At 37.7% G+C, this 15,984-nt stretch overlaps 2 protein-coding genes across 2 annotated transcripts; both read right to left on the reverse strand.

Annotated features, from left to right (window-relative positions):
• Nucleotides 1-6,944: 6,944 nt before the first annotated feature.
• LOC120283928 (protein FIZZY-RELATED 2-like) lies at nt 6,945-12,196 on the reverse strand. Its single transcript, XM_039290730.1, has 10 exons — nt 11,644-12,196; nt 11,439-11,561; nt 11,229-11,333; nt 10,447-10,626; nt 10,178-10,240; nt 9,841-10,035; nt 7,775-7,876; nt 7,625-7,687; nt 7,467-7,535; nt 6,945-7,265 (listed from the first exon to the last, which is right to left on the reverse strand). Exons 1-10 carry the CDS (start codon nt 12,148-12,150, stop codon nt 7,212-7,214), a joined length of 1,461 nt encoding a protein of 486 aa, XP_039146664.1. The 5' UTR covers nt 12,151-12,196; the 3' UTR covers nt 6,945-7,211.
• Nucleotides 12,197-12,624: 428 nt separating this feature from the next.
• On the reverse strand, nt 12,625-15,614 carry LOC120283929 (RNA-binding protein CP33, chloroplastic-like). Its single transcript, XM_039290731.1, has 3 exons — nt 15,260-15,614; nt 13,196-13,242; nt 12,625-13,112 (listed from the first exon to the last, which is right to left on the reverse strand). The coding sequence occupies exons 1-3, from the start codon at nt 15,575-15,577 to the stop codon at nt 12,773-12,775; spliced, it is 705 nt and encodes a 234-aa protein (XP_039146665.1). The 5' UTR covers nt 15,578-15,614; the 3' UTR covers nt 12,625-12,772.
• Between the last annotated feature and the right edge of the window lie 370 nt (nt 15,615-15,984).

Below are 15,984 nucleotides of genomic sequence, written 5' to 3' on the forward strand. Positions count from 1 at the left end.
TAGGGAATTAGATATTACTTTTACTTTTATCCCTTCTTAAATTTAAAATTATTATTATTATTATTATATATAACTCTAGATTAACGATTTGGATATTTTTTAGCCCTTATTAAATTTAATTTATTAATGTATTTATATAACTCTTAGATTATGAATTTGGATTTTTTTTACTTTTTAACCCATATAAAATTTAAATTTATCAATATATATACACATATGAATATACTAAAAATCGGATCAGATTTGGGTACTCATTATTTTTTTTCTCCTGACCAGAATCCAATCGGGTTTTCATGTGAAAATATCCGGTTTTTCTGATCGATACTCATAAAATTCAAATCCAAAAGTCGGACACCGGATTAGGGTTTTTTTTTCTCACCCCTAACTATTGGGCAGGGATTTATGTTCATTTTAGAATGGCTAAAAAGACGTGTAAATTTAAATCTAATGTAAGCTTATAGAAATAGAAGACAACTTAATAAGGGTGTTGGCAATCTTGTATGCAGTTAAGTTTTGAGAAATAAGAAACCCTCATGGCATAATCATCATGGTTTTTTTGGTCTTCAAAACCATTCAATGGAGGGTGTAACAGATTAAACCACTCATTCATGAACTTGCCATTTTTTGTTTTATCAATTTCATTTGGATGTTTTTTTTTTTGGAAGAACCTCTCAACAGAGAAGCTATTTATTGAAGAAATACAGTCTGAAATAGAAACAGATAACTAAGCTAAGGAAATCAAAACACAAATTAGAAGCTAAACCCAAAATTATGAAACAATTTCATGATCCAGAAAGGTAAATCTTTTCCAAACAAAAAAAGATTTAGGTGCTGATGTAGTACTCCATGAATTGCTAGATTTGCTGCAGGTGAACCCCAACAGGAAGGGATGATATGAATCTGGGGGCGGCCACACATGTCCAACAGGAACTTCAGATTGTTAATTTGCGCTTCAAATCTCCAAGAAGTAATGTGATCAGAGCATTGAAGTAGATGGATGATTTCATGTTGATCGCAGAAAATGTGTTTAATAGGGATGTGAAGGTCCATCGCAGTGTGAAGAGCAACTTCGACAGCAAGAATCACGTCTGAGGATCCATCCGAACAGCTGTAAGAAGAACATCCTGCGAGAGAGATCTCGTAATTAACATTTGAAAAGAAAAAACCAACTGAACATACCTGGCGGGTTCGATTTGAAGCAGCCTGAGTAAATAGAAAATTATCGTCAGCAAAGGAGAAATTGCACAACAGTAATTTTCTACCCACGAGCTGAGAATTACAGCGAGAAAATTCATCAACGTGAGCAGCTGCCCTGGAAACAATATTAGAATAAATGGGACGAGATTTTCTAAAGATAGCATCACACCGACACAACCAAATGAACCAAGCACAAGCAGTAATGAATGCTAAGATGTGCTTAGATTGCCTGTATTCAGTAACCCAATTGCCAGATGAAAACCCATTAGAGAAAGATATGGGGGTATTTAGCATGCTGATGATCCGTTCCCAAACCCCTTGAATTTTGTCACATTTACAAAACAAATGGTCAATGGTCTCACTGTAAAGTCCACAAAAAACACAAGGGTTATCAGGGCCAAGGTGGATGTTGTTGAGAAATGCAAATGTGGATAAGCGACCTTTTAAACATAACCAAATGAAGTGTTTCATTCTGGGAGCCACGGGAATGCTCCAAACAATGGTCCAACCAGCCCAAATATCAGAACTGGCCAGTTGCTTGTTCAAAGTATGGTAAACAGCATATGAAACTTTGGTACAAGATGCATTAGGAACCCAAATCCAATGATTATCAAATTCATAATCAATAGAAAGTAAATTTCTGCCCATGGAATCAACATGTTTGCCAAAAATATGATTAAAATCTTGAACAAACCACTGATCATTAGTGACAATATTAGAAAAAGACATCTGGTCAAAGTCAACATCCATATTAAGATAGGTGGGCTTAAGAGCAACTGGAATTTCATAAAGCCAAGGATCCCAAAGAAGAGAAGTGCTTATAGGGTTAACTTTATTAATTTTGCAATGATGTTTAATAAAAGCAGCAGATTTGCATAAACCTCTAAAGAACCACGAGCACTTGGCAGGTGCAGAATCTTGCCAAAAATTAATTTTCCCATATTTGTTAAGAAGAATTTTTACCCATAAACAATCATGATTGTTTAAGTATTTGAAAATATTTTTAGACATGAGGGAATGTTTAGCTAGTGCAAGATTTTTGATACCTAAGCCCCCCTCAGACTTACCTTCTGTTAAAATATTCCAACTCACATTGTGGATGCCCTTTCCATTACCATTCCTATTCCAAAAGAATTTTCTCACTGCTCTGGTGATTTCTGATAAAATTAAATCAGGAATGGGGTAAACAATTAAAGTATAGACTGGAACAGATAACAAGACATAATTAATAAGGATTTCTTTGGCTGCAGGAGTGAGATAAAATTTAGACTAATTGGAAGCTGATCTATTAACTTTATCAACCAAAGGTTGAAAAGTTAAAGGAGCTAATTTTTTAGGAGAGATGAACACCCCAAGATATTTAAAAGGAAAGAAAGCTTGCTTGAGATTCAAGATGCTACAGACTCTATTAAGGATGTGATTGTTCAACCAAGAAGGGAAACAAATTTGAGATTTATTGAGATTGGGCCGCTGACCAGAGAAGTTGCTATAAAATTTTAAACAAGATTGGATATTTTTGGCAACTCTACGAGTGGCAGGGGTGATTAAAATCATATCATCAGCATACATAAGATGATTGAAGTTGTGATGTAAATTGCTATTAAAACCAGGGATAAGATTATGCTGAAGGCTATAATTAAGAATGGTTGTAAGAGTTTGAGACACAATAATGAATAGATAAGATGAGATGGGATCCCCCTGATGGACACCTCTGGAGGAAGGGAACCAAGGGGATGGTCTGCCATTGACTAAAATAGAGAACGAGCAAGCATGAAGGCATGATTTAATCCAGGAAATCCAGATAGGAGGAAAATTCATTTTAAGAAGAATGGTAAGAATTGCACTCTAACTAAGGGTGTCGTATGCCTTTTCGATATCGAGTTTAATGATCATCCTAGGGGGGCTATGGGTATCAAATTCAATCGAATGGGCAACCTCTTACACAGTGATAATATTATAAGTAGAGCTCCGATTGGTAACAAAACCCACTTGCTCACGACCGATGATGTTGGGGATAACCTTTTTTAATCTATTAGCAAGCAATTTCGAGAGAATTTTGAAACAACCATTACATAAGGAAATCGGACGGAAATCAGAAACCAGCTTAGGATTATCCTTCTTGGGAATGAGAGCGACATAAGTTTTGCCCCAAGAAGAAGGTATAAAGGAGGTTTTAAAAAAAATACTCAATGGCCTCGAAAAGATGAGTACCCACAACAGGCCATAATACTTTGTAAAATTCCACATTAAACCCGTCGGGGCCAGGGGACTTACCTGAAGGAAGGTCCAAGATGGTTTGATGAACTTCCTCCAAGGTAACATTGCTGATGAGAGATGCGTTGTCAGAATCAGGAATCCTGGGAATGTCAGGGGGAAGCGTGTCCTGGTTACTTGAAAAATTGTTAGAAGTGTCGCTCCAGAGATGTTTATAAAAGTTCATGAAAGCGTGCTCAATACCTGAAGAGTCTCTGAAAACATTACCATTAGAATCTTCAATTTGAGAGATAAAATTGGTATGAGAACGGGTACGATAAAGAGCATGAAAGAAACTAGTATTCTTGTCACCGTTAGAGACCCAATTTAAGCGAGCGCCCTGGGCCCATTTAATAGAGTTCTGACGCTGTAAAGCAGAAAGTTTAGCGTAAAGACCCTTGAGAACAAAATGAGTGTTAGGATCAGAATCAGACATCTCAAGAGAACCGATTTCAGTTTCAGTATTACTAATAGCAATATCCAAGTTATTAACCCCAGAATGACTCCAACGATTGAGATTAAACCGAGTTCGAGAAAGGAAATGGGAAAACACATGCATAGGATTACCGCTAGGAGAAAAGTCCCAAGCATCTCGGACACAAGAGTGACATCCAAGATACTCCAACCAGTAATTCTCAAATTTGAACAAATGTTTCTTAAAAACAGAGGAAATATTAACAGTGAGAAACAGCAGAGAATGATCCGAAAAGGAACGATTGAGGTGTGAAAGGGTGTAGGATTTAAATATGTCATTCCACTCAAGATTGACCAGGCAACGGTCAAGCCTGGCCCATCGACGAGCAGAACCGAGCTGATTGTTACACCAGGTAAATGGTGAACCGACATACTTAAGGTCCAGCAGATTGTTATCGTCGATAAAATCGTTAAAAAAAAAATCTGGATTTACGGTTATAATAAGAGAAAGAGCCACCCTTATGCTCGGTTCTGGTAAGGATAGAGTTAAAATCCCCCAAAATGAGCCAGGGAAGCTTAAGATTAGAAAGTTTAGAGAGTTCGTACCAAATAAACCTTTGACTAAGGCAGCGAGAAGAGTTATAAACCACCGAGATGATGAGATTTTTAGAAAAAGTAGAAGAAACAACAATATGCAGAGCGCGACGGGAAACAGCAATAGGGGTAACTCGACCGAAGGCCGAGTTCCAAAGGATAATAATACCACCTGAAAAACCATCGGCGAGAACAGAGGCCCACTCCCAATGTTTGGGAATCTTTTTACAGAGACGATCGACACAATCAGCGTTGGTGCGGGTTTCAACTAAACAAACCAAAATAGGTTTAAGCTTTTTGATGAGCCTGATGATCGGAGAAGAAGTATCCCGATCGGAGATACCCCCTGCAATTCCAACATATTATTTTAGCTGAGTTCATAGTTAACATAGTAAATGAAAAAACTAAAATTACTCCCTGGAGAAGGAGGGTGAGGAGGATAGACGGCTATATCAAGGTCCGGAACCCCCGGTTTCCATTCTGCCTTTCTTCGGCGAGGTTTCTTCAGCATGAACTCCTTTTCTGATGAGGGCATCCCGTCTGACCCCAGCTTGATACTACACCAACGTCATAGAGTCTTCCAGTTCGTCTTCCTCATCAGGCATCTCATCGTCTTCGTCTTCAGTGGAACCCTCATCATCTCCCCTATCCTCTTCCATTTCACTAGATTCAAGGGCAGACGACACTTGGGAAACAAGAGAGTCATGTTGTAAGTCAGAAGAAAGAGAGTTGGTGGACAACCGGGACCGAGGCTCTCAGGATGGGTGGGGAGGAAGTGGGTCTGGGTCCCGGTCTAGAAGGGCCGGTTATCAGAGGGGCTCCTCGAGAAGAATGAAAAGGAACGATTTGATTGGGAGGATTAGGCGGTGGAAGGTCTCGAGGAGGGGTAACAACGTTTTGACTTGAAGGCTCTGACAGAGTAGTGGTCTAGGGATCAAGCGAAGGAGAAAGTGGTAGATCTAGATGATTATCTCCTAGTGTTTCGTTGATCACAAAGTTTTGGTTAACGGCTAGATTTGCAACGGGATTTTGAACATTTAGAGTTTCGACGACGTCAGAGTGTGGGGAATCGCGAGAGGCGTGGAAAGTGGACGACCGCCCACGACCAGCAAATCTAGATCCGCCACGTAAGCTATGGGAGACAGTACCTCGGGACGCAGCGTTTTCGGCTTCCACCCCGTCTGCTGTGCGCGGAGTCACGTGTGGGGCACGCACTGCACCACCACCGCGACCCCAAGCATGGCCATGCCGCGCGGGAAACCAAAAGCCATGGTCCAAAGTCAAAGGCCAGGTTGTCATCAGAACCAAGGGCGAAGATGGGGTCAGATACATCCATGATCTGATCTGCGTCGTTTGAGACATGGGCGGTTCTTTCCGCCGGCACTCGTTCATCACCACGACGAAGTAGCTCGAGTGCACGAGTTACTACCATGACCAATAAGCCCACAATTGTAGCAGAATGTCGGCAATCTCTCATACATCACCACGACGAACACCTTCTGAAAATCATCTCCGATCCAAAATCCGCGACATAGAGGTTTAGATAAGTCTATTTCAATGCAAACTAGCGTATTTGGATCTTACCAGTGTGGATGTGAATTCGTCAACCTTGATAAGATTACCAAAGTTGCTAGCAATGGTTTCTAGAACATCACCGTCCCAACATTCTACCGGCAAGTTATGAAACTGCACCCATATTACTGCGGAATTTAACTTAGCGAAGCTCGGTTCAAAAAATGGTTTCCAAGGAGACAGCTGTAAAATGACCCCATTTACAGACCAAGGTCCATCCAGAAGGAGTTGCTGCATAACTTTTTCAGTAGGGCATCTAACCAGTAAAAAACCATTAGGGAGGTCGGAGATGAAGATCTCTTCAAAACTATTCCACTTATCAAGAAGCGACGTCTTGACCTGTTCGAAAGGAGGAGATTTTCCAAACAATTTGCCATACAAGGCATATTGAAATTTCATACGGCCACGGTTAATGGCATCTTTATCCAGCCGAACGAAGTTGGAGGTGGTGGCTTTGAATTTGTTGAGAAGTTGTTCGTTATGGAGAGAAGAGTTAACCGTAGAGTGGGTCAGAGAAGCTGCAATTTGAGATCAGGATTTTTTGGGAGGGGGAGGGGGTTGACCCCCGCTTGCCATGGCAAAGGGGGAAGCAAGGCTCTCAGCAAGGTCAGGCTCTCCAAGGAAGAAGGTCAGGCTCTCCAGGTCAAGACTTTCATGCAAGGTGTTAGTTGAAAACAATGTAGCTGCTTGTGTTGTTGGAATGCATAAGGTGTGCACTTTTCATTTGGATGTTTTAGGTCCTTTTGAAAGATAGTGTTCCTGTTGTAGGACAAGGTTATTTATTTACCCGCAACCTATTGAAAGATAAAGTGGTCCAGTCGTAGGTCAAGGTTAACTACAAACCTACAACTGAAATTTATGAGCAACAATTGCAGGTATAGTTTTGATGTAAATTCATCTTCCACAATCAGTGAGAAAAAAAAAAAGATATTGATTAAAAAAAAAGCTTAATTTATTATACGGAACATGTGGTTCATTTTAGAACTTTCGGCAATTCAATAATGTAACAACCAACAAGTATTGAACTTTTCTCAACCGTACGTGATATATTTACATTCAACATATAGATAACTAAAGGCCGCCTAAAGTCGCCATAATTCAGAGGATGCTGAGCAAAACATTAAATAGGGCAACAGGGACAACAAAATGGAGGATCTCAATGCTTTAGTTGTTTTTACATGTCACCGGATTTGAGTTCTACCAAGAGACGATGCTCCAATTTCACTGCCAGTGTTCTGCACAAGGGTAAATTCAATAAAACATGTCATCTTTTGCCGAAAACATTCTTTGTAAACTGTTCACTATGATATAAAAGAAATATGCAACTCATTCAAACTGGTCTTGAATCTCATTATATAACTTATGAGTAAAAAAAGTGGTTTTCATGCTCCAAATTTACAGTGATGCATTTTGTTTCCATCATAAAAGCCAATTACCTGAAATTTAGGGGATGGGAACACATTCCAGAACCTGAGCGTCTCATCTCCAGCACCAGTGACGATTGTCTAAAGGAAAAAGAATGTTTAACAGTTGAAGAATATGCAACAAAAGGAAGCTATAACTTTAAGATAGAAGAAGAAAGGGAGGGTTTTACCTGTCCATCAGGCGAGATAGCCAAGTACAAGACTCTGTATGAATGGCCAGTGAGTGTTGCCAGCTACAAAAGAAAATAGTTTATCAAGATGATTAGAATTGGAAATTTTGACGTTGTCTTATATTTAGCAAGGGTGTCAAAATAGTTTACCTTTGACATGGTTGGATATCTCCATACAATAATTTGGTTTTGGGAATACCCATGGGTGCTGACAAGTTCATTCACATTCTTAGACCATGCAAGATTGCAGACCTGACAAAATGGATAACAGTGTGTGTTAATCATGCTATCCAAGGGAACAGCAAATATAAATATTTACCGGTGAAAACAACAAAAGATGAGAATTCAATTTGGTTGCTCTTGACAATATCATAAATTTATCAGTTCAAAAATCATGAGAAATAGGGCACATGGAAACAAGTATATGTTACAGGCCACTAAAGTTTGTGCCACCTGCATCCCATTATAGTTGAAGGCAACCGATCTTATCTCACATATCAGACTCTGTTTGTGAGGTGAAGGTACTGAAACAAGTATATATTTTGTTGTACAATCTCTATCCAAGCAGTTGCTTGCTTGAGCGGTCATAATTGGGAGATGATGAAAAAAGTGCTATTATATCCTTCTACATAAGCAACAAATAATTAAAACCTCGAGAATTTGTAAGTTAGGACATGCTTGATTGATCTTTTCACCACACCTATTTAGTATAAGGTAAAGATGCTCAATAACTCTTCTCATACTCCCTCTTACGCTTGAAAGTAACCCAGCATCTGTATTTCTTAGTTTAGTGCCCAGGACAAACGTATGGTATATCCCACACATGTAAGTTAACCGTTTGTCGATTGTATGATATCAACGTAACATATAGTAGTTGGCCTGAGTCATATCATGGGTTTAACCTTCCTTTCATTACTAGAAGCAAGCCCATGAAAAGTTACTTGTAGGCAAGACAATCAGATTCACACAATGTGCCACAGCAAAACACAAGATATTATGGTACAGTCTGATAAAAAAAATTCTCATTGTTGTATTGGTCAACAAAATTGATAAAACAACCACTATGATGGAAAACAGAATGAGTTCAAATGCAGCTGTTACATAACACAACCTTTCAAATGAAAGAAAAAATGCCATGTTATTGCTCTAAAGGATGTCAGAGTGGTATTCTGTAAGAATAAGTTTCTAAATTTCAACTGGCAACAATACAGAAGCTCAGAGAAATGGTGCAAAAAAGTATTTGCCCAAATGCATGCTTGTCTGTGCCAATTGTGGCGTATATATTTTTTACACCAATGCAATAACACCATGGCATGCAATACAGCACTGGCCACTAGCCAGCAAGACACAATATTTTGGTACTACACAATAAATCTCAAGGGCAATTATTTTTCAGATCTGCTCGTCTTTCTAAACATCATGCAGACCACATTGAAGAGCAAACTTTAATCAGAATATTGGAGGCTAACCTCGTTAGAATGACTTAAGAAGTATGCTCATTAGACTAAACATGTTTTAGGTGAGCAACTCACAATGTCAACTTAGCCACTATCTAATGGAAGAAAAAGGTTAAAAAAAAAACGTCCAATGTTTAGGCATATACAGGACAAGAAAAATAAATATCCAATGTGCGCAACAAGGAGAAAGCATATAAACTACAATATTATACATCTGAAACTTGAAATAGTAACAATAATAATAATTGTTATTATTATTATTATTATTATTATTATTATTATTATTATTACAAACAGGAAAGACTGTTATGCCAATACTGCGAGACATGATTTGTGCCGCAACAATGAAAATGGTGAAAGTGGCAGCTAGATAAGTGTGATGGATAATAAAGAGATGATCCGAGGCCTCAGAAACCAAGAGACTTGATGAAAATTATTGAATTTTTTAATTAAAATATCATTAAACCATTGAACAATGTAAAGGGCAACAACTTCTAAAGTAGTCTAAAAACTGATGTGACAAGCATAATTGGCTGGTAGGTAATTGTCTCTAATTCATTTCAAATCCAAAGTTCCAGCTGTCAAACACCAGCTCTTGTTAAAACTTCATTATGCATCATGACAAACTAAAAGTTTAAGTTGCCTTAGGAAGCAAATACGTTACAAAGGCATGATAATCTAGGCAAAATAAAAATGTTATCAATAGAATTTATTAACACCATAATTGGAGTATCAGCAATTAAATTCTGAGAAATTTACCTGACTTCCGGTGTCCATGGAGCTTAAGTGTGAATTTGTGGTTGTATTCCAGAACCGAATGCACCGATCAGCTGTTCCACCTCCAGAAGCAAGAAGCCCATGAAGATGTGGAGACCAAGCAATAGCCTTTACAGCTGCTGTGTGCTCACAATACTTGAGTACAGGTTGAGTGGAATGTTGGTTCCACACAAAAAGCTGTTCAGAAATTGGCAAACATAAGCAATTCATAATTCACATTGCTTAATAATTCACAAAATAGGATTATATCAAAATAATCATCTTAATGAAAGAAATAATTCAATAAATAACTAGAAATAAAGAAACATATACAACTTACTCTGTTATCATTTCCACCAGATGCAAGCTCCCGATTATCATACGACCACTTCAGCCCACAGACCTACATAAAGAGACACGATGTCAATTCCAAAACGGTATCATGAATCATTAAATGCTAGAATAGTTAAAACTCAGTTGAGCAGCTGACAAAGTAATTTCCCACGCCAATTTGAATGAGAGGTCTAAAAGCTTCACAAATATCAAGATTTTAGGAATATCAAATTAATTATGGGATTGTGTTCTCTAAAAAGGAGAAAAGAGACATACCTCTGACTTATGCCCAGTAAGCTTGCTAACAAAATCTTCTTGAGCACGAATATCACGTTGAAGAATTGTCTTGTCCCGGCTACCAGAAGATAACACAGAAGAACTCCAGGCTTGAGCTCCAACTCGGTAACGATGGCCATCCATGGTTCTTATCCTCCGACAACGTGATGCATCCCATATCTACAACACACTAGTCTTCAGCTTTGTATTCGACAAAGTTTATGGGTTGTGTAGTAGTACAAGTAAAAGACAACTCAACATGCCACATTACGTAAGTTGATGAAATAAATAACACATGTAGACAAGTTGCATGGTATCAGGTAAAAATTGATAAAGCTAACAAATCATGGCAGACATTAAGAGATTCATAAGCGATAACATATATTAAAATAACTGTATAACCGGTGAAAGGCATTGCCACCTCTGCTGACTTTAGAGAAATAAACAAGACCATGCTTGTATACATGTAATGCTATCAACAAGCAGTATTCTCAGAAATGGACTAGATAAACAACATATCTATCAGTTCCTCTATAAATCCACCCCTTTATCAGCATTGATATCAATCAGATACTCATAATTATAAGGAAACCAGGAATAACTCCAAAGATACGCAAATAAAAACATAGTGCCACAGGAACTTAGATGCATAATTTGGCACTTACAACGATTTAAGCAGACATAAAATAAAGAATCTGATTGTCATCCTAACACAACACTGATGAACACACAACTGACTCCTTCAAATCAAATAAATGAAACTAAAGACATCCATCACAAACCTGAACTTTCCCCAAATTAGTTCCAACAGCAAGATGAGTGCCTCTCTGTGCCCATCCAACCGAGCAGACACTGTCATCCTCACCCAAATCACAGAGCTTAGTCACCTGCTCCATCAACAACCATCCCATTGGATCAATATCAATCCATGTTAAACTTCACTCATGAGAACAATGTACCCTAATATTATGGATATGTATAGAAGATCTCACCTTGCTGCTGCAAGCATTCCAGAGATAGACGCAATTGCCCAAACCCACAGCCAACACATTGTGAGAAGACCAATCAACGAGATTCAAATAGAAATCGTCCTGCAATGCCGGTGCATCCAACACCTAAAAAAAACCCCAAAAAAACCAGATCACAACCAAGTAAAATTCCAATCTTTCTAAGCAAATCAACACAATAATCTACTACCTTGTAAGGCGATCGAGAAACCTTCCTGGGCGCTTTGGGTTGGGGAGGCACAAACCCGGGCAACTCATCATCAAAGGCATGGTAAAGAGATCGGCGGGGGATCTCCGATCGAAATCGGAAAATATTCCGACCAGGAGTGGAAGACGCAGGGGAGGGAGTAGATGAGGAGGAAACTGACGGGGAAGAGGCGGAGCGATCGGGAGTAGAGGGGGGAACGACGGAGACATGGTCAGGGCCGAAGAGGACGGAACGGAGGAGCGTGTTGTAGGTGCTGGAGGAGTCCTCACGAGCAGGAGTGGTATCGGTGAGGTCGAAAAGGGCGAAGTTGGATCCGGCACGGCTGGGGATGAAGCGGTCGCTATAGATGAAGCGCTGCGGAGTTCCGACCATCTTGGAGAACGATCGATGGGCACCGCCGGAGGCCGGAGAAGGTATCGGAGAAGGAGAAGGAGAAGGAGAAGGAGAAGAAAGGCTAGGTTTTGGATCCATTAGAGAGCTGGGATCCATGGCCACTCCTTCTTCTACTCGGAACTTCGATGTTTCCCGGACTTTTGTTACTTTTTATCTGTTTCCCGGAATTTTTCGTTCATGGTTAATAGTTTATTATTTAAGGGTTCATTTTGCATATTTCCGCGTTTTAAATTGCACATTAGACCCTCACAAGTTTTAGAATTACAAATCACTCCCTGTTCTATTTTTAGAATGGGAATTCCCGAAAATAATCTGAAATAATAATTAAATTACACGCATATTCGAATCCGAAGTTTTAGAATTTTACTTGTAATTTAAGTTTTTAATGCCAAATTTTTGCATAAAGCACCCTGAAAAGAATATGAATATTATACACATGACAATGTGAAGCAGTTACAATTTTGCAAAGGTATTTATGCAAAAAAAAGCCCAGTTAATTCTTAAAAGGACCACATGTGCTTTTTTTAGGTGTGAGATGCATAGCATGTGCTTTGCCAACACATTTGGATCTTAATGTCCATTTCTTGCCAAATTTTGACAAGCTTGCATTGCATTTGTCTTAAAAACACAGATCAAGACTCTTGATTAGTGAGAATAAAAATTAAAAAACATCAATACATCAACTATGGAAATTCTTTTAAAGATGAGATTCGAAAAGTCAATGCCGATTTGATACTGCATATGCTATTTTCATTGGCCTCCCATGTAGTTCTACTTGATTTTTCTTCATTGCTTTCTCTAATGACTCATCATCTGCAAAATCAACATGGCAGAAGCCTCGGAAAGTTCCTGTTGTTTTGTTAATGGCAAATCTTACTGAATCAATATTTGATGCCACGAAGCATTCTCTTATATCGTCTTCAGTCACATTGTACGAGAGGTTGCCAATATATGCTGAGAAACATCCATCAACCTTCTTTGGTTCGCTTAGAAATTCACTCTTCCTTTTTCTTCGGGGATCTAGTCTACATCTTTCAACCTTTATAAACCTATTTCCCCTGCAAACACAAAGAAGTGAACTAAATATGCTAAAAGAGAATATAAAAGAAGAAAAAAAAGTATGCATAATTAGAATACTGACATTTTTGAACCATCAAGCTTAAGCGAACTGATGGCAATTTCCTGTGTCTGATAAATGAAAATCAAATCCAATCAGTCATATTGTCCAGCAACAAAAAGAACCAAAATGTTGGTCTAGTTCTAATGAAGTTTACGTATTGCTTATGTATGTGCTCTTAGTATTAGCTAGAAGTGAAGAATTTTTCTTCAATAGGCCAAATTCCAATTTGAATAATAACTCTTTTCCATTCAATCAAGAAGAAATTAAATTTCAGAATACTATACTGAAAAATGATAGAAAATTTGAGTTGAAGTTTAAAGGAAACAATCTTCTTATTAGCATAAATCAAATCATTTGCAGTGTACTTTGACTAGTAGAATTTTTTTACTAATTTTCTAGAACAATAGCCTATTGCCATTGTCACCTTACTCCTAGCTAACGCATTTAGGAATAGATTGATTAGAAAGCATGCTCTCCAAATATATATATATATATATTCTCCTATTTGGCATTTGAGAATTGAAACATGATCACATACTTTTAAAAGACATTTGCTGTTTCTTTATATTTTATTAACTTTTTATAACCTTTTAGTAATAAAACTGTCTTACATCAGTATGCCAATGTATTAGACACATCGCATAAGAATACAATTGGTTATTGAACCATAAAGTAAATGATGAAACTATTGTCACATAACACTCAGGAAATAGTTAAAAACTTAAAATGATTTCTAGACTAGAGGCTTCTAAAATACAAGAAAAAAGTGAGGAGACATTTATAAGCTACTAGAAGTCATGAGCAAATGGATGGAAAGGTCAAATTGTTTCCTTTGCACCAATACAATTTATTAAAAGAGAAACTATATTATAATTTATCATGTGCTAGAGGAACATGTTCCGCACTTTAGTCTAAATAATATTGGGAAAATTTATGTAGAATAGAAGCATGAGTTTGTTACCTTCTTCACATATCATTTGTGATTTACCCCATTCAGAACTACTACATGCTTAAGTAAAAAGTTTGCACATACTATATTACTAAAATAGCAATAAAAGATGATAAACCAAACAAACCTAGAATCCTAAAATAACATTGGCCAATTTCACAAAATCTACGCTGTTGACAGTGGCTTGGGTTGGTAACCAACTATATCATTAAAGAAGGAAATTAAAATTAAAAAAATAAATAAAGAGAAGCTCCTTAATCATCCAAATCAAAGACAGTGCTAGCCACAGTAACTCACTACTCTCATTTCCACTAGCAATATCCTAATGATGACAAAACGAAAATCTTATAGGTGTTGGTGGTTGAGGTTTGGGGGTGGCCCAATTGCTAAACACACCTTTATTGCTTCATCATTTAATGTCATCAAGATTGCTTCATTTTGCATCAAGGAGGCAACAACAAAAAAAATCTCATAGACAATTAAATTCTTTTCAAAAAACCAATAGTAGCACTTTCTTATGCAATCAATTGGAGTCTGGAAATAGATAAATACAATTTCCTTCTTTCTCTTGTCTTTTATTCTAAAGATATTCCTAAACAATTCAAAAGTCAATGCCTCAACAAGGACACTGTTACAACAACAACTCACTAATCCCATTTGACTAAAAATGAAGCAATAGTGAGAAAAGCTAAGACCTTTATCATATATCATTGAGGTTACTTATTTTTGCATCATGCAAGACAATGATGAAGCAGTCCCAATAGACAATCAAAATATATTTTCAAAAACCAATGACAGCTCTTTCTGATTCATCTAACAAGGGATAAACAAACACAAAGTTCCACAATTTTCCTCCCTAGTTTTCTAGCCTTTCTTATTCATTTAACAAAATAGTGACCCAGAAATAAAGAACCTCCCTGATGATCCAAAAAAATCAAAGCTAAGACCTTTCAAAACCAAATGATGTTATAGTGAAAAAAGGCTAAGACCTTTATCATCTATTCTTATCAAGATTGCTTTTTTTTGCATGATAAGAGATAAAATTAAATAATCTTCAAATTAGAACACAAGAATAAAAGAAAAAAAAACACACACACACACTATTAACTGATAACAAGAAGAAAGACTGCTTAGACCTGGAAGGACACAAAGGCGAGACCACGAAAGCCACCAGAATCGGGAAACTTGGAGAGCTGGAGCTGTTGGACAGGGCCAATGTCCTTGAAGAGGCTTCGGATCTGGTCTTCTGTTGCGGAGTAAGGCATGCCACTGATCACCACCTTGTTGGGCTCGTAGGATGAATCCTGGGGTTCATCAACGCCATCACCACCATCATCTAGCTCCACTTCTTGGTCTTCTTCTTCTCCGGCGACCACCTCCGGCAGTGGTTGGCCCCATTTGTCCTTTCTCCCTCTCTTCTTCTTCTTCTTCTTCTTCTTCTCTTCGATCGGCATCGCCGCAGTGAGAGCTTTGGGTTCAGTAGGGTTTTACTTGGCCAAAATTTTAAAAAGGGATTTAATTAAGGATAATTGTTTTTACATATTAACCCCTCATGTTTTGGAAATTTCGTAATTCTTACTTTTGTTATTATTATAGAAAAAATGATATACATAACTTTGCAAATTTTGCCCTTAAATTTGGATTTGTTTATTAATATTTAAAATATTCATAATATTTGTTTATTTAAATTCATTCCATTAAATCAAAGTAATTGTTTTAGGTGAATGCTATGAGATTTAGCATTTGTATGTTTAATTTCTGATGGTTCCGATGGGTTAGTATGATAAGATAAGTCACTCAAAAACTCACTTGAAAATTAAACACACACAATCATGGAAGAGAAAGAAGACAAGCAAATTGA

Source organism: Dioscorea cayenensis, chromosome 19 (genome assembly GCF_009730915.1).
Source record: "Dioscorea cayenensis subsp. rotundata cultivar TDr96_F1 chromosome 19, TDr96_F1_v2_PseudoChromosome.rev07_lg8_w22 25.fasta, whole genome shotgun sequence".
NCBI classification, from domain to species: Eukaryota; Viridiplantae; Streptophyta; class Magnoliopsida; order Dioscoreales; family Dioscoreaceae; genus Dioscorea; species Dioscorea cayenensis.